General features: G+C 42.2%; 6 protein-coding genes across 6 annotated transcripts; 3 read left to right on the forward strand and 3 right to left on the reverse strand.

The window, feature by feature from the left end:
• Positions 1-430: 430 nt before the first annotated feature.
• Positions 431-2,118, forward strand: FeCH (ferrochelatase, mitochondrial). The gene is made up of 5 exons (XM_068298096.1): positions 431-554; positions 610-985; positions 1,056-1,157; positions 1,217-1,538; positions 1,603-2,118. Exons 1-5 carry the CDS (start codon positions 518-520, stop codon positions 1,915-1,917), a joined length of 1,152 nt encoding a protein of 383 aa, XP_068154197.1. The 5' UTR covers positions 431-517; the 3' UTR covers positions 1,918-2,118.
• Positions 2,119-2,215: 97 nt separating this feature from the next.
• Rift (Riboflavin transporter) lies at positions 2,216-4,846 on the forward strand. Its single transcript, XM_068298095.1, has 2 exons — positions 2,216-2,774; positions 3,335-4,846. Exons 1-2 carry the CDS (start codon positions 2,677-2,679, stop codon positions 4,692-4,694), a joined length of 1,458 nt encoding a protein of 485 aa, XP_068154196.1. The 5' UTR covers positions 2,216-2,676; the 3' UTR covers positions 4,695-4,846.
• On the reverse strand, positions 4,801-5,881 carry LOC137583181 (uncharacterized). The gene is made up of 2 exons (XM_068298097.1): positions 5,672-5,881; positions 4,801-5,606 (listed from the first exon to the last, which is right to left on the reverse strand). Exons 1-2 carry the CDS (start codon positions 5,745-5,747, stop codon positions 4,909-4,911), a joined length of 774 nt encoding a protein of 257 aa, XP_068154198.1. The 5' UTR covers positions 5,748-5,881; the 3' UTR covers positions 4,801-4,908.
• Positions 5,882-6,646: 765 nt separating this feature from the next.
• On the forward strand, positions 6,647-12,380 carry LOC137581726 (DDB1- and CUL4-associated factor 5). Its single transcript, XM_068295975.1, has 7 exons — positions 6,647-7,320; positions 7,379-7,568; positions 7,635-7,901; positions 7,970-8,244; positions 8,300-8,430; positions 8,747-9,425; positions 11,563-12,380. The coding sequence occupies exons 1-7, from the start codon at positions 7,113-7,115 to the stop codon at positions 12,054-12,056; spliced, it is 2,244 nt and encodes a 747-aa protein (XP_068152076.1). The 5' UTR covers positions 6,647-7,112; the 3' UTR covers positions 12,057-12,380.
• On the reverse strand, positions 9,441-11,294 carry Ir100a (Ionotropic receptor 100a). The gene is made up of 2 exons (XM_068298022.1): positions 10,597-11,294; positions 9,441-10,536 (listed from the first exon to the last, which is right to left on the reverse strand). The coding sequence occupies exons 1-2, from the start codon at positions 11,292-11,294 to the stop codon at positions 9,441-9,443; spliced, it is 1,794 nt and encodes a 597-aa protein (XP_068154123.1).
• On the reverse strand, positions 12,361-18,372 carry Acf (ATP-dependent chromatin assembly factor large subunit). The gene is made up of 5 exons (XM_068295974.1): positions 17,874-18,372; positions 13,670-17,308; positions 13,435-13,616; positions 12,911-13,367; positions 12,361-12,839 (listed from the first exon to the last, which is right to left on the reverse strand). The coding sequence occupies exons 1-5, from the start codon at positions 17,987-17,989 to the stop codon at positions 12,743-12,745; spliced, it is 4,491 nt and encodes a 1,496-aa protein (XP_068152075.1). The 5' UTR covers positions 17,990-18,372; the 3' UTR covers positions 12,361-12,742.
• Between the last annotated feature and the right edge of the window lie 17 nt (positions 18,373-18,389).

Below are 18,389 nucleotides of genomic sequence, written 5' to 3' on the forward strand. Positions count from 1 at the left end.
CTCTCCGAAATGCTCTAACTGCGCAGGTCTAGTAAATTTAGAGCAAGTCGGTGCCTGCTGGCTATATAAGCGATAACACCAACACCCACCACCACCACCGCCGCCGCACAGTCACTATTTCCCGTCACCACCCCCACTTTCACAGTATAGTAGTTGTAGCTTCTTTTCATTCATTTATTTTCTACTAATGCGTTTTTCAGTTCTTTTGCAGTCTTATTAGCACCAACTGCAATTTAGTTCTATTAACGGTAACTTTTATTTTAATAAAAACGATTTATTTTCCCGGAGAGAGCTACCGTTAGAAATCTTTAACGGGCTTCGAACAACGATTGAGTTGCACTCACCAGGTTCGAGGTGAACTCACCATGTTCGAGTGTTATCGATAGCCTTTTGGAGTCAAAGTTATCGTATTTTATTCAAAAGTGGCGCCAAAGTGCTGTACGTAGCTACCAACACTGCCACTGAAATCTGTTTTCTACATTGTGCAATACTTGTGAGAAGTTTATTTATTTGTGTCATGTTTTTGCATAATAGAAATGTTCTCAAATTGGCCTGTAAGTAAATGAACTAATGGCAATTGCAATTAATAAACCAATTTATAATTCCCAGGCAATGCCGCTAACTTTGCAACTGCAAGCACAACGCGCCCCAAGACTGCCATTCTTATGCTGAACATGGGTGGTCCACAGAGTACGGATCAAGTCCATGATTATCTCTTGAAAATAATGACAGATCGGGATATGATACAGCTACCACTGCAGAGCCGTCTGGGTCCTTGGATCGCCCAGCGTCGCACGCCAGAGGTGCAAAAGAAATACAAAGAGATTGGCGGCGGTTCACCCATTCTCAAGTGGACAGAACTGCAAGGGCAACTAATGTGTGAGCAACTAGATAAGATATCACCATCGACAGCTCCACACAAGCATTATGTGGGCTTTCGGTATATAAATCCACTAACGGAGGACACCTTGGCTAAAATCGAGAGGTAGGCTCAGAGAGAGAAAAAGGGTTAAATATAAAGTGAAAGTTAATAAGATTTAATTTTAACCCCACAGCGAGAAGCCTGAGCGAGTGGTGCTCTTCTCCCAGTATCCACAATATAGTTGTGCCACATCCGGGTCCAGCTTCAACTCCATCTTCACCCATTACCGCAGCAGGTAACAGAAATGACGACCAATTCAAAATGAAAATGTCATTGATCTTTGTATATAAATAGTTCCCTACCCGCCGACATCAAGTGGAGTATCATCGATCGCTGGGGCACTCATCCGTTGCTGATTAAGACATTTGCTCAACGCATACGCGAAGAATTATCCAAGTTTGTAGAAACTAAACGCAACGATGTGGTCATACTCTTCACTGCCCATTCGCTGCCTCTTAAAGCAGTGAGTCGTGGTGATGCCTATCCCTCTGAGATTGGAGCCAGTGTGCATATGGTCATGCAGGAGCTGGGTCAAACCAACCCCTACAGTCTGGCCTGGCAATCGAAAGTAGGACCATTGCCCTGGCTAGCCCCCGCTACGGATGACGCCATCAAAGTAAAGTCTACATTCTCAATTATGAAAAATGGATCTTAATATTTGTTTGTTCATTTTTGTCCAGGGCTATGTGAAGCAAGGCCTTAAAAACTTTATACTCGTTCCCATTGCCTTTGTGAATGAGCATATTGAGACATTGCATGAACTGGACATTGAATACTGTGATGAATTGGCCAAGGAAGTGGGCGTCGAGGAGATACGTCGTGCTGCAGCACCCAACGATCATCCGCTATTCATTGAGGCTCTAAGTACAATTGTGGCCGATCATTTGCAATCAAATCAATCGGTTAATCCCAAATTCCTAATGCGTTGTCCTATGTGCTCCAATCCAAGGTGCCGGGAAAGCAAACGCTGGTATCAGCAGCTCTGCTCGCAGTAACAATTTACATATATCTAGATACATATAAACAATTTACTCATCTATATTCACACAAGTTGCATGCAAAGCATGTCTAAAAGCATTCATTATGGATTCCAGGGATTATTGTTGAATTGGCATTTCATCGGGCTACAATTACATTTCATAAGCAATAACATAATAATAAAAGGAAATGGAACACAGCACAAAACAGAAACAGAATGCCCGTTCATCGGGGAGGTCTCTCTTACGACTGGAGCTCTCTTTCTCTTGCTATCTCTTTGACGCACGTGCGCACAGTTGGCGCTCTCTGCGGCTCTCTCACACAAAGTTCAACAGCTGTTTTCTGTCAAAAAGCGAATAATTTATTTTCATTCTGATATTGAGGATGATATTGTTTGCATATAAAGACATTTATAATTCAAATGGCCGAACAAACTGCAAGCGATCCTCATCGGCCAAAGAAGTATTCTTTTGCATTTAATAGCCGTCTTTAGGATCTTATTTAAGAGAGCTAAAGTTGCCTGCAAATTGCATAACTAGTACAAAACGAAAAACTCTGCGAGAATTTTGGGCAAGTCATCATCAAGGGACTATCAATTGGATGCTGTTGCTCAATTTAAATCAATTGATTGGCAATTAATATATGTATCTCCAAATAATTAACCGTTTAGTCCCATTGTAACTGTGACATATAAAACACCTCCACCAAAACGGAATCTAATCTCCGCATCGTCGTCATATAGATCATAAAACTTATTTGTTTTTAAGTCTACAATCATGTCTGGAATTGAAACTAACAATGTTGGCCAAATTAACGCAGTATACACTGTGGTTTCAACCTCGGACGTCGACGCGGCATCCACGGATTTCAGCAGGTAAGCAAAACCCATACCCGGGGCCAACTCTCTCTCCATTTTGGGAAAACCAGTTTTGTTTTACTTTTTTCTCGTGTGTTTATTCATCGGGCACTCTAGTTGAAGAATTTACAATTCTTATCTTTAAATATGACGACGACAGATACGTTGGGTCATTATCTGTAATCTGCAGGGCCTCACGATTTTAATTCAATTAGTTAATCACTTTCTAATCGGATGGGCAAAATTATGTGACTGATTGCATTCACCTGATTGGGAGTATATCTAGTCTAAATATTTTCAAAGCAATTTATAAATATGGAAAATTTGTATGGCTACAATTTCCAATTGAGAGATAAGGTGCTTTTTTGTTTTGTTTTTTTGTCGAGTCAGGCTTGAAATATAATTGGGTGAAAGAAACTGAAATCAAAAACCACAATGGACGAATCGTTATCTTTTGTTGAAATGCAATGCCCTAAGACTGTAAATTGTAATAAGATAAGCTTAAGTGGGTTTGTAAAATATGATACAAAGTTGCTGGAATTTCATTCTCGTCTGTTACCTAATCTTCCATTCTGCAGATGTATCGACAACAAGAGCGATCCCAACGAGAGCGAACTGAGTGTATTTCTGAACTGGCGCACCATTGGCAAGAAAATGGAGGAGAAATATGGCGGTGTGTTTAAGAATCGGAGTTTGATTGTGGATTTGTTGGCCATATTCTTTGGCATCGGCACCTGGCTGGGAGTTAATGGCACATTTATTCAATTGCCCCTCCTTGTGAATGAGGCCCCCGAAGGATGGAGTTTACCCTCTTATCTGAGTGTTATGGTACAGATTGGAAATCTTGGACCATTAATCTACACTTTGATTCAGAAATATTCGCCACGTAAACTAAATGATGGTTGGAGTATTCATGGCATACTGCTAACCGGTGCATTGTCTTGCTTGCTTACGGCGTTCTTTTACAATCAAACCGCTGTGGTTGGTGGAGTGGATCATAGTGTGGCTCTTTTTGTACTCACCATATTCACTGCTCTGAACGCGTGTACAAGTTCTGTCCTCTATATGCCTTATATGGGACGCTTTAAGGAGCAATATATGGTCACATACTTTATAGGCGAAGGTCTGAGTGGATTGTTACCAAGTGTCTTGGCACTTATACAGGGTGTCGGCGAGTCTGGTGACTGTGTTCTGGTCAATGTCACCGAATCGGGCGAGGAGATCTACGAATCCGTATCTCAGCCGGCACGTTTCGACACAAAGGTTTTCTTTCTTGTTCTATTCGGATTGATGGTGTTGAGTTACATTGGCTACGCTCTACTTAATGCCCTGCCATTGGCTCGTCGAGAATACGCCCAGGTCACGGTTAGCGAGGGCAATAAATATGTCTACGACGAGGGACACAATCAACAAGAATCCAAGAAGTTAAGCCGTACTCAATATGCCTCACTCTTGCTCCTTATTGGAGCAATTTCGTTCTTCAGCAATGCCGTGAATCAATCGATACAGTCCTACTCGGTTGCTCCATATGGGGCGCAGGCTTATCATTTGGCCGCCACTCTGAGTGTCATAGCCAATCCTGTGGCCTGTTTTATGGCCATGTTTCTGCATTTTACCTCGCTGCGTACCATTACAGTGCTTTCGGTTCTGGCTGCTCTCCTGAACGGCTATGTTTTTTCCACAGCCGTGTTGAGTCCCTATCCCTGGCTGTATAATGAGACAATTGGAGCCATTCTTGTGGTGACCGCCTGGACTTTGCTGATCGGCATTATAAGCTACCTGAAGCTTGGCATTACAACAGTGATGCGTTCCCAGGGAGGCCAGTCGTTGGTCTGGGTGGGCGCCATCACCCAACTAGGCTCAGCCATTGGAGCCGTGCTAATATTCTTCATCATAAACTATACACGATTTTTCCAGGCGGCGGAATCCACTTGCTGAACGGATGGATTGGCAGGATCAAGGAATTTTTATCATGTGTACTTAGTTTAGTGTGATATTTTTTTTACAAAATGTAAAGACAATATTGGAAGGCGAAAGATCCTACTACTATATATAGGCATATAAATATATTTACACCGATTTATAAGAGATTTAGCATTATAATACAAGACAATTTCATACTTATACTTCCCTCATGTTTGGAGGATGGCTACTACTTTTCAGCTTCAGTTTGTATCTCGACATCTGCCTGCTCAATTTCACTGTCGACATCTCCTTCGTATCCCGAATTGGTACGTGAGCCAACATTTTGAAGTTTTAGCTCCGATGGGCTTTTCTCTATGTTTTCCAGACTACAGTGGCTGCTAAAGCATCTAACAAAATCTTGCGATATATTCGTGCCCAGTTCCAGTGACTTATTAAAAGCCTCGATTCTCTCGCGCAAGCTACGATTAGTGCTTTGTGTGGTCATCAATTGACTAGGCTGAGGTGAAGGTTGTGGCGAGGTATTGTTTCCCAGGCCAACTGTCTCCAGAAAGGCAAAAACCTTTTGAAAAGAGTCACCGGCTCGCTTAAAATTTAACAGACTCTCCTGCAGCAGTTGATTTTCATGGAGCTTCTCGAAATCGGCCAACAAATCTCGGAGCTCCATTAGATCCTCCTGCCCTTGTGTAGCACTCCCGCTCTCAAACTCCATTATGAGACGTTTGATTTTGGTCTTCTGATGATTGGCTCCAGATCTAGCCACGGCCAGTGTGGCGGATACATCGTTCACCTCCTTGAGCAGACGCACAGATTTCTGGACGAGATCAGTATGTTGTGCTACGCCCTGCTTCAAACGATTCTGCAATTTGTGTAGATATATGCATATACGACGAGTGTGCTCACTCTCATTATCATCATCGCCCATGACTAAAATTGGAAGGATGGGGGAATGTATCTTTGAGGAGTTCCTAATCCCCGAGAGATCTACTTACATTTCAAGGAGTTCTCATCGCCGCCGTTGTTCATAGCGGTGAGTCCGCTGCTGTTACATTCTTTCAAATCGGCCATAATCCAAAAATCCAATCTAATAATTTACAGAAGAAAAAAGAAAATCAAAAGTTTTTTTTTTTTTTTTAATTTGTTAGTACACTAAAAATTTGCTGTAAACTCTGCTTTTTCTGTTGAAAACTAAATAATACTGAGGTTCAACTTTGTAGATTCCATAACGAACAATTCAAAGGTAACTTTTTTGAGTTTAAGTTAAAGTTGAACTGACATATTCTTTCGTTCTGGAAATTATTTATGCTTATTTAGTTTTAACACGGTGTTAGCTGCTTTAATTTTGACTACAGTAGTTGAAAATCTTGTAGTGATCGCTCGAAAAATCGGATGACAAACGTCGTTAAAAGAAAGAAAAAGACAGAAATGACAGTTTTGTCGACTAATCATAATGAAAACTTTCAAAACAACAACGTTTTACCCCTTCCAGAAATCCGACTCTTCGGTTTATAAACAGACGTTACATTTATTCTTATTACTTCTGTTGAAAACATGATCTAGCAGAGATACAACAACTACAAATAAAGTATCCATTACCGGTTTCTATAAACAAAAGGGCCGACAATTTATAAGAAATGAAAAAGTTTTCTGAAATCGAGTTTTCTTTAGGCAAAACCGAAGTTCTATTCACTTTTCTTTTTGAATTTAAGCTTATATTAAGATGTTTAAAATTAGTAATGTATAAACTTTCTGCTGAATCATAATCTATGAATTGATGTGACGCCATTTTTGACTTTCGACATCGAATGCAAACTCCCACACAGACGCACACAGACACATACACACACAGGCGCACACAACAAAGAGAGCTCTTTTATGGAGACAAGAAAATGTTCATATTTTTAAGCACTCTCGTACCACTGTGTCTGGGCGACGACCAGCTGTTCTTGGTCATTTTAGGTGTATACTTTTTGTTTTCATTCTGATTAAAGAAATATTTCCACGAGTCGAGTCGCAGTCAGTCGTTGGTTGTGCGTTGTTACTGAAAAAGAAAGAAAGAAGCGAAGAAAAAAACAGTTGCAATTGGAAAAAAGGGAAATTGACACTATTTAAAGTGAAGAAAACCATCTCCCAATTAAACAAAAACCTTAGACAAAGTGTTAGACGGAAAATTACAAGTGTGGAAACAGAAAGAAGAGTGCGAAATGTTTACAAAGTTGGAGCAGCTATTGCAGTTTATCCTGAACAAAAATTACATCAGCCAGAGTATCATTGACGGCCTGTAGAGAGCCGTGGATTGGTGCAGGTGGAGGATTGGAGTGGTCTCAAAGTTGGTACATTGTGAAAAGAGGTGGGCAACGAGTGACAAGAGAGAGAGTCAGATAGAGAGAGTGGGGATTGAAGATATTAGAAAACTTCATACAACTTGCAACGATGAGCCTAACTCGCCATGTCAACAGTCTAAATCTGGATCTGGCATTGAGGAATCGGGAGAATGATCACCTGGTGGGTAATCTGCAGGCTGGCATCTTCAGGAAACGTCTCAATGCCGCCGAGAATCTCTATCAAAGGGATCTTGCTGGACACTACGGTTGTGTGAATGCCCTGGAGTTTAGTCACGGTGGACAGTATCTGGTTTCGGGTGAGTAAAGCAACAACAACCTGTTGCAAGTGTGTAATCATGAATCACTCTCTGCCAGGTGGCGATGATAAACGGGTGCTGCTGTGGAATGTCGATCAGGAGACCACAGCCTTGGGCAAGATGGGCAATCCCCGTTCCATGTATGGAGAACATACCAGCAATATATTTTGCTTGGGTTTCGACATACTAAACTCGTATGTATTCTCCGGTGGAAACGATGAGATGGTCATTCAACATGATCTGGGCACGTAAGTAGCATTCTCTTGGCCCTTTTTTCCTTAACAACCATTGGTATCTGGTTTTTTGTTTTTCAGCGGCAAGAATCTCAATTACTTTGCCCATGGCGGACCTGTCTATGGCCTAAGCGTTGATCGCACTAGTCCCCATTTGTTCAGTGTGGCCACAGAGAATGGTGAGGTTCTTGTCTATGATCTGCGTACTAGTAAATCCGATCCATTGACTGTGGCGAAGTTCAGTTCGCCCTTCAATGCCGTTGAGTTTCATCCGTTAAATGGTAACATTTTGGCCACAGCCAATACCAAACGAGGAGCAATGCTCTGGGATTTACGTCAGCCTACACAGTGAGTAGCGCGTTATCCTAGACACAATCAAGATATGCTATAATTAGCCTCCTCCATTATGTGTACAGGGCTCTTTACCAATATAATTATATACCGGAATCACCCAGTTGCATGAGCGTGCGTTTCAATTGCAATGGAACTTTGTTGCTAACACTACATCGTCGTCTGCCACCGATTCTGTTCAAGCCCAATTGCCCAGAGCCCTTGGCTGCCTTCTATCATGAAGAATATTTCAATTCCTGCACCATGAAGAGTTGCACTTTTGCTGGTCCTCAGGATGAGCTAGTGATATCCGGTTCTGATAATTTTAATATGTTCATTTGGCGCATGGATGATGTAAAACGTATGTGTAGTTCGAAAAGAGTTTTTTCTCCATAACTACACTGTCTATTTTTTAGTGGACGAGAGGAATCAATTAATTACTTCGTCGCCTGTTATCCTGACTGGACATCGTTCGATTGTTAATCAGGTGCGCTACAATCGTCAGCGTTGTCTGATCGCCTCATCGGGCGTTGAGAAGATTATCAAGGTAAGTCATATTATGGAAATCTATTCCAACATTTATCTACGTAGAAAATAATTATCTAATCGCAATTGAGAGTGTCTAATGACCTTAACATATTACAGATAGCAGCGTAACATTACTTTTTTTAGTAGCTTCTTATTTTATTGAATTGTGAATCAATTTTTAATAGATAAATGAAATTCGTGGTGAGGGCTTAAGCAACATTTCTAACTCTGATAAGTTCATATTTGGGGGAATTGTTAAGGCCCAGTTTAAACATAAGGGGGAAGTGTTGGCTAATAGGATTACAATATCATTTATTTGTCTGCCTTTTTTCCAGTTGTGGAGCCCGTTCGCTCAACGAGGCTGGCAGGGCGATTTGTTGCAGCCTTCTCGGGAGACATTTTGCACACGAACATTACATCGTAATGCCGCCGATCAAGTGTCACAGGACTTTACCAGTCGAAATACAGATGAAGATCAGGTCATGTTGGCCTTCTTTGACACATTGGTGCAACGTGAATTGGAGACATGGAATACTACGGGCAATAATACGAGCAGCGACACCAGTTCCGACACTTCCACCGAACGTAGTCGGGCCACTTCAGTATCGGAAGTTACAAGTGATGGTGAAGGCGACGGTGATGGCGAAGGTGACGGTGATGCGGACGGAGATGGAGATGGAGACGATGACATCGATACACCCAATGTCAGCGAATTAAGTTTGCAGACCCATCCAAATCGCATTTTCTATTTGATAGCTAAGAAGGGTCGAGCTCTTTTGCAAATGGCTGTTAAGGCTACCGGCGGGCAACAACAGGAGGAACTGCTTTCCCGTCTGTTGGACGAGCAGCGGCAAGCGGCCACTGATGCACGCATTAGTGATTGGCTGGATGAAACGCATCATCTATTTGGAGATGATCAATTACCCACCACTTCGGCAGACGCAGCTGCCCGAGAGCAAAGACGTCGCGTGTTTGACACACCGCAGACACGTACTTTACGTAAGATTAGAATGGGTACGTATAAAGCATTTATTTGTTTTTCCACCACATCTCCAAGAGCCAGACCGCTGCTGCAAGCAGGCAACCAATGCCGAGGGCATAAAACGCCAATTGCACATCAGTTAGGGTTAAAACTTTCCAACTGCCCACATTTAGTTCGGCCAGATATTCGGGGAATCTGTGTATACTCCAACGTGCACGCTCTTTCATCTCTCCAGTCCATAGATCCATGAGTCCAGCTGCCAAAATGCGCAGTATCACCCCGTTGATGCCATCCAGATAAGGCGATGGTCTGGGTAGAACGTAAGCAATATAATAGTTCTTGGGGCACTCGGGTATCTTGTGGACCTTTTTGGTCATAACATAACGAATGTCATTAAGTTCCAGGCTAGCAGAGCGCGTGACTCCTGCGAATTTGCCCAACTTTGATATCATGCTGATGAGGCGCTCCTCCCCTTCGGCCACAAGCATCATTTTGGAATCTAGACGTCGATACACTGCTGAATCATGACCATAGAAAAGATCATCTTTAAAAGCCGGATGCTTGATATATATCGGCAGCTGAGTGGCATCTAGTTCAGCTAAAGTATTGGTATCTTTATAGTACAGAGGACGTATATAAACAGTGGCCAAGCTTGACTCTAATAGGGCGCCAAATATTACGCTAACCAAGCACAAGGACACGAGAAACATGCGCTCCGAATTGAAGGGTGGAAAACGACCCACATTGACCCTTACCCAAACAACCCAAGTGTCGATAAAGATACGCTTGGCCATGGAATAAAAGCCAGGATACTTTTTTTCGGTGGAGCCATCTGCAATTTGTTTGATATGCAGGCCAAGATTCAATCCTCGCAAGCACAGCCAAATGAATGCACTTATAAAGCCCACCAGCAGAAAACACAACCAAACATCCTCGTGGACTGCAAAAAGTGGTAGAATAGACTGTGGAATCCTCTTGGCCTTCTGCACATACAAGCAAAGATCATCCATATAGACAGCGGAACTAAACTGAATCTGCGTGGTAAGATAATCCTTGATAAAGAATCCAGAAAATATGATGTCAACTTCTCCACGATGAGCACGTCCCACACCGCCGCTATAAGAACCATTGGAAGTCCGACCCCTGTGGAGTAGCCGTACTTCGAAACAATAATTACCAAAGATTTTAAATCAAGAAACTTACCCAAAGAACTCATCATCTGGCCAAAGAAAATGCTGAGTGAAATTTAAGGCTTTGGCTACTTCTTCGGCCAATTTGGCATCGGCTCCCGTGACACGAAGAACTTTTTTGGTAGCTCCGTCACCAAAGACCAACGAATAGACCGAATCGAATGTGTATACTCTTAAAGAATGTCCATTTAAATTACCATAAATTCGTTTATAAGTCATTGCGTCATTAACCAACTCTAGACTTGTAGTGAAAGGATTGTAGACTAAGATGCGATCCATATCCAGTTGTATATAATAGATGCGACTATGTCCGTGATGCACCCAAACATCAGCCGCAAATTTAAACAGCTGTCGGATGTCCTGTGGAGTGTGGACTATGGCCAGAATATAAAAACCACCGAGATTCTTCAGATGTGGCAGAAAATCGGTCATTTCATCGACATCTTCGAACAGCATAAAATGATGACGAAAGCTGTCATCCTCCTTCGATGACATAGCCTCGGTGCTACTAATGGTCAATGTGCAGCTCCGCTGTCTCAATATAAATTGCACCAAATTCTGGTCGAAATCGGATGGTTTTGTTAGATGAAGCTCCAGGCCACCCTCCAATTCGTTTAATATTGATTCCAAAACATTTTTATAAAAATTATTGGCATGACCATTGGTCAGGCCCACTAGGGTTAGCATAATTAGATGCATAGTGGTCAGCATTGTGTCTGTAACTAGTCAGTTTCTTTGGAGGGGAACACTCATGAACCGAGATTGACCTGCTGGTCAAATAAACAAGCAAACAAAAGTGAACGAATTGACACCTTGAGGGCGATTTGTTTACCTAGTGTCAATTCGTCGGACAATTGACATACACACACCTGACCCAAACAATTATTATTGGGTGGACGGGTGGTGCTTTTATGTTTACCCAAGTTGTAACGTCAAATCCCACGTCTCTGATCCTTTTGTTTTTGTGTTCTATTTTCAGTTGGTCCGCTGCCGGCCAGCTTTGCCCAATTGGAAAGGAAACGCAAACTGATGCGTCTCCGTGTAGCGGCGGCCAAGAAAAGGAGACGTCGGTCCCTCCGTCCATTGCGTGAGACGAGCGATCAGGGTAATGAAAGTGGTGTTTCCTATGATTCCGACTGTCAAGAGGACGATGATAATGATGATGATGATGATAGTGACGATGATGAAGATGATGATGATAGTAATGCTAGCAATGCCAGTGGTACAGCCAATGGCAGTGCAAATCCTAACAATTGTAATGCCAATCCAAATGATAATAATGTCAGTCCTAATGGCAATGTCAATAACGATGATAATAACACCACATCATCAACCACATCCATGACCTCTATGGAAGCTCAACTGTCTCAAGCGCCGAGCACCTCGGATTCATTTCCCATGTTCGAGGCCAATAACAACAATAGTCAAATGACACCACAGCCTCCTCCAGCCAAGCTACTAATTAGGAAATAGAGAGTCGATACACACACTCTTCACTAGATATGTTTTTTTTTTCTTTCGACAAGAAACTTGGCTACATATGTCTGGCTCTCTTTGCGGAACAATACATAGATGATGTTGGATGTTATTTGTGATTTGAAAACGTAATAATACTATATATGCGTATATAAAATGATATCGGATATATGTATGGGATAATATTTAAGTAAACTAAAAACCAGAAATGGTCAAAAAAAAATCAATTTATATGTATGTAAGCGAAATGATTATTCTTCAAATTGTGTACTTATTAAAGTGAATACAATATAAGATTCCATCAGTTATTTATAATATAAATTGTGTTTTTTTATTATTATTATTAATTGCTAGTGATTAACTGTGTGTATACTCTACAATAATTTATAATACGATATCTTGAGAGAAAAAAACCAACGTCATAATGGAAAATGTGTGCTTAACTTATTTTAACATGTTTTCTAACACAACTAACGATATAGAAACGTAAAGAAAAAAAGAGAGTAAACATTTCTTATAACTAACTCTAGTAGAAAACTGCGAGTGTGATTTCGAACTTTGGACTTAAAAGTTAACTTAAAAATTAGTTGTATTAATCTGAAGAATAAGCTAAATAATTTACACAATCGCCGGAGATCGAGATCGATGATTGGTGGTGGTTGTGGTGGAGGGACGACTGCATTTTAATATACCATTTTGGGGTTCATTTTACTGGGTTTAAACGGCAAATGCATATCCCGGCATCGTTCCATAACAAATCGTTCCAATTGACTGCCAGCACTGCGACAAATAACAAAAAAAAGAAGAAAACATTAGAAGTTGATTACAAATTTCTTGTAAGGGAGACTTACTCGTAGATCTCATTGCCTTCCACATTGTAGAGATCACAGTTGTGAAAGACCAACTGGATATCGTTAAGCAATTCTTCGTTTAATTGATATTCACCCATATTCAGTTTGGACTTGACTTTGGCCAAGTCCATGGGTGTTTTAACAATTTGATGATAATCAGGCACCTCAGAACTCAGCACTGGGCGCAGAAATGGCCAGGCTAATTTATGCTTCATTGTCCGCTCCAGCAGATCATACAAGGCAGAACTGTTTAGAGGCAAATCATCATTCGTTCGGCGACCACTTCGACGATTATTATTATTGTTGTTATTTTTGTTGCTGGTATCATTGTTATTATTGTTGCTGCTGCTGTGACGTCCCGACTTGTCGAGGGAAATCCGCACGGAGCTGCGTGAAGAGCGTGAACGTTTCGGTTGTGGCTCATCGGGTTCCTCATCGTTGTCATCATCATCATTGGCTGCATAATGAGAATGGATACAGTGAGTAAGAATCAATTGCCGTCAACTGTTTTTGCTCTTACTTACCCGGACTTTGTCGTCGTCTTGAACGTTGTGTGGTCTCTGTCGTTTTGCACTTCTTGCATATAAAATCGGTGCGCGGCGTACGTTTCAGTTGGGCGCACTCCAAATGATAGTGCAGGCTGCAGCGAACACAACGAATCTCACTGCCATCATAGAAGCACACCTGACAGACTTTTTCATCCTCGCTAAAAGAGTTTTTTGGTTAATAATTAATAAGGATTAAAATTATTTAACTTACGCTTCCTCTTCCTCCTCCTCGGCATCTTCCTCAACCTCTGTCTGTTCTTCTTGTTCATCTTCGTGTTCTTCTTTACTTGCCACAGACTCACTAGCATCATCATCATCATTTTCCATAGCTTCTTCAATATCTTTGGATTTCAACCGCCGACGACGTGCACTAACACGACGAGTTGAACGTCCATTCACTTGGGCTGGTAATTTCGTAGAGGATGCATCGCTTTGATTGACATCTGCATCTGCTTCAGAATCATCTTCCTCCTCATCCTCCTCTTCATCCTGCTCCTCCTCGTCTTCATTCTCAACCATACTTAACATCTCGTCTGTGACAAGTTTTCGTTTATTTTTTTTCTCTGCTGGCGTCTTTTGCTTGTCACAAGCTCGACAATACCAATTGCCCTCCGGAACAGTACGCATTTTTGGTTTCATGCAGAACATGTGGGTGCCAGCATTGCATTCATCGCATAGCAACATCTTTTCTGGATCGGTGCCGCGTCGGCAGACCCTGCACAGTGACTTATTGGTGGATCGCCGCCAATGAATGCAATCGTGGAGTAAGTTTAGATGCAAAAACACCTGCGCAAAGCTGGTGCTCTCCATGAGAGAGACCTCCCATTGCTGGAGTCTGGCCTCACACACCTTCATCATATCCTGCTTAGTGTCGCGTTTGGATGGACCATACGGTTCCTTGAGAAAACGTCTTTGGATTGCCTGCTCCACCTGTAGCAAAGCACTGGCCATATTTTGCACCTGATCTTGCATCATTTTCGAGTCTAGTATTGGCACTTCATCATCGGCACTGTCCTCTGAGTCGATTTCCAAAGTGGGACCCAGATAAATGCCTGGATCACGATATGGTTTCCTGCCAAATCTTCCGTAATAGATCTCCTCATCGTGATCATCCAAGTAATCCTCGTGCGATTCATTATCGGAACCTGCTGCCGAAGCCGCAGTCTCAAGCGCATCATCATGCTTGCCCCGTGGACCCCATTGCAATTTGCATTGGGCATCGTAGTTTCCTGTGAGTAAATTATTACGCCACTTCTCCATATCCTTGACCTTAAGTTGACCCAGATCCCCTGTGTAGATGTCACTTTCGAACTTCAAAATGCGATCCACCAAATGCAATTGCATCACCTCGTTGAGGTCGGTGCCTTCGTTTAGGCCAAAATTGGCTTCACCATACTTTCGATTGGTTTCCGTATACATGGCGCTAACGAAGCTATTGCGCTTCTTCTCAGTATCCAGAGAGAGCATATCTGCTGGACACGATTTCGTATGCTCGACGATTAGGGTGCGCAAATTGGAAAACTCTTCCAGTAGCTGGGATTCACGCCAGCCCAATGGATTCAGAGATTTGATTAACTCATCGATTTCCTCCGGCATGTAGATATATGCCCAACGTTGCCGCTGACCATCACGTTCGTTGTGCACAATGCAATTTCGACTATCTCCCGTGCACATTAGCAATTGATACTGTGTGGGTGATTCGACGCTGCTTGGATTGTTCTCTGCATCCAATTCCATTGGTTCGGCATGACCATTAATATGATGCTCTTGGTTCTCCTTATTCTCTAGCGATTGCTTTGCTGCACTTTTGCGTGGCTTTTTATCTTCTTCGCCATAGAGTTTCATCAAATAAAAACGCAAATCTTTACGATTTTTCGGCAACTGGGATTGAGTACGTACTTCAGCTTGTGATTTATTCAGCGGTGGTTCGTGCAGACACACATCCATGCTATCCGGGGGATGTTCAATGAATATACCTGGACAGGATTCTAGCACATAGTACTTGCGATAGCATCGATCCATGCCCAAATAAACTAGGAAATTAAATAGCTGTGTGTGCATCTGAAGCACCTGCTGCTCGTGCTTACGCTGCTGGACATCGGATTGGGCGTGTAGCTCGGCTATAGTCTTATTCAGTTTGTCGCCAAGTGCCTGTTTCTTGGCTGTGTCGTTCTTCAAATCATCGGACAGGCATTTCTGATGATGCTCCGTGGTCAGACGGCGTTTGTTTTGTTCCACGGCAGCCAAGCGACGATTTTCCGTGTGAAGAAGGGTACGCAATTCCATTTTAGCCTTCGTCATTTGCTCCATTCGCTCATCAATCACATTTAAGGTGGCTGAATATGTTAAAATTTGATCCATGAGGCACCGAATTACTCGCATAATATCCCGAAAGCCAAGTTGATAAATGGGGTAGGTCTTTAAAAAGCGTAAAATATGTGAGTGACGCATACGTAGGGCTAGCCCGGGATCCTCGCGCGAAGAATACCCATTCCTATACATAATGCGCCATCTCTCAGATTTGTCATCCACAAATGCTCCACTACTCAGCAGATGGAGCCGGAGAACTTCGCTTAGAGTCAATGCATCCAATGGCAGATCATAGATTTTGAATGAAAAATGACGCTTGGCATAATAGTGGCTACGTGTAGCATTGCTCATACTTAAGAAAGGCTCTTGGATAGATGTATGATTTCTTAGCGCATACTGGACAACAGAGTCTTCATCTTCCTCCTTCTGTAGATCGAATACTGTGCCCAAAAGTACCAATAGAATGTCCGAGAGGGGACCAGCCACCTCGCGAGCGCTCAGTGCTCGTGACATTTCATAGAAACTGAGGTTCTGGCGGAACACTTCGATTCCGGAAAGCAGACCGCAGTAAGTGTGCATAAATTCGCGCATCATGAAGGCATCACCAATTAGTTTCTCCTGAAGAAATGTCACTACCGGTTTATACGTTGGCATCATTCGCTGATCTTTGCGTTCCAGGTCATCTGTTTTCTGCAGCAAGTAATTAATCTCGGCATCCACACGTTCCGCAAGCTGTGCCTTCTTTTCAGCCTTTTGACGCACTGCTTCCGCCAGCCAGGCTTCCTTTTCCAGGCGCATACGTTCCATATTTTCAGCCAACGATTTGGCTTCTTTAGCTTTGGCTTTACTCGTAGCCTCCTCGCCCTTAACAATGTACTTGTTAAGCGTGGATTGTTTTTTGTTAGCAGTTTCTTGGGCATCGTTGGGCCGCTTACTTTTAGCAGGAGCATAGTGGGGCATCTTTCCAATGAATAAACTATTAAAGTTAATGCCTTTATCTGATACATATTGTTTAAAGGACTCTGATTTGGGTCGCAATATACCATCCACACGACTCACATTGTTCTTAATGAACATACCCAGATTCTCGACATTGAAGTCAGTCCGCTGGCGACGTATTTTATCGAAAGGCACCGTAATCTCAGTTTTGGCATCACCGCCGACCACACGCACACGGTAATCTAGATTATCGGTGTCTTCGTAAATGCCATCGACCGGTTGGGCTGCTTCTTTGCCCGGTATAATGCCAACAACCTCGTATAGGTTCTTTTTGTGTCCCACCACTATGACTTCCTCGTTGAAAAAGTAACGTTTACGCAGAAATTTGCCAACAATCAAATTGAGTGTCTTCACTGCCGATTGCCGCGCATGTTCAATCACCAAGAGCACAGGAGCCCGAAGACTGTGTTTGAATTGTTCCATCTTCTTGCGCGCAACACGTTCGCTTTTTAAAGCCTCTTCGTAGGTAAGATTGTCTCGTCCAGTTGCTTCGCATTGCCATACTGTTGAATTGATGACCATAACGTGTCGAAAGTAATCTCTATAAAAAAAATAAAGTAAATGTGTTAAATATTTTTTAGTAAGTTCAAATTTAAATTCGAAATGAGCGCGCTCCCGCCATTATCAGAGCAACCCTGTAACACATCTGAAGCGACTTACAGTGGTACACTGATCAATCAAACAAGTCCATTTTAAAATTCTCACATTTGACTTGGTCAATTTAATTAATTTAGCTTTTATTTGTGGTGTGGTGCATATTCTTGATTTGCATTTTCAAATTGCAAATTCCATCACATTAATTAATAATAATACTCAATGTTAATTTAATTTTTATATAGTTTGAGGACACTGTGCAGCGGCAGCTGTGAATTTAGTTCGCGCGCTTTCGGCTTGCCCCACAACAAAAGCAACATAGAGACACACACACGCGAAAACAATATTGTGGGGTTGATTACTTGAAAAGCATGCGTTTACAGAGTCGCTTTGTTGTGTACTTTAGCGCAGTCTCCGTTTTGTACCGTGTTCTATGTCAGTTGATAGTGGAGTGGGAATGTTGGTAGTGGAGCTGGGTTGGAGTCTCACTACTCCTCGAGGATTCAACTTACTCATAGTCCTTGAAGATACGCATCGTTATGTAGCAACAGAAGACCAAATCATTGTCGTGGAATGTAACATTTTTGCCATCATTTATATCAAATCCTTCACGCTTGCAAATCGGCATATTTTCGCTTTGTTTGTTTTATTTTACTTTATTTATAACTGTAAACTATAGACTGAACTCCGATATGCTATGTAACAAGTTTGTTTGCGCCACCGAATAACTGTGAAACTATGTCACCCGCCAGACGCTTTGGCAAATCACAAAAGGCGCCCAAAACAGTTTCGTTTTTTTCGCAAGGCCGAAAAACTTTTATTTTTATTCTCGCGCGTTGTTAACCAACGCGCATTTACCGGCACTAGTTTAAAAGTAACCACAGCAACGTTCCGTTGTAGTTTTCAACCGTTTCTGTTAACAATATACATTTGTTTTTTAATACACAAAACTATGTTCACGCGCCTTGCAAATTGGCCAATGCTAGCAACGCAACGCTCCACTTCTTACACTTCACACAGCACTAAAA

Source organism: Drosophila tropicalis, unplaced genomic scaffold (genome assembly GCF_018151085.1).
Source record: "Drosophila tropicalis isolate 14030-0801.00 unplaced genomic scaffold, ASM1815108v1 contig_859, whole genome shotgun sequence".
NCBI classification, from domain to species: Eukaryota; Metazoa; Arthropoda; class Insecta; order Diptera; family Drosophilidae; genus Drosophila; species Drosophila tropicalis.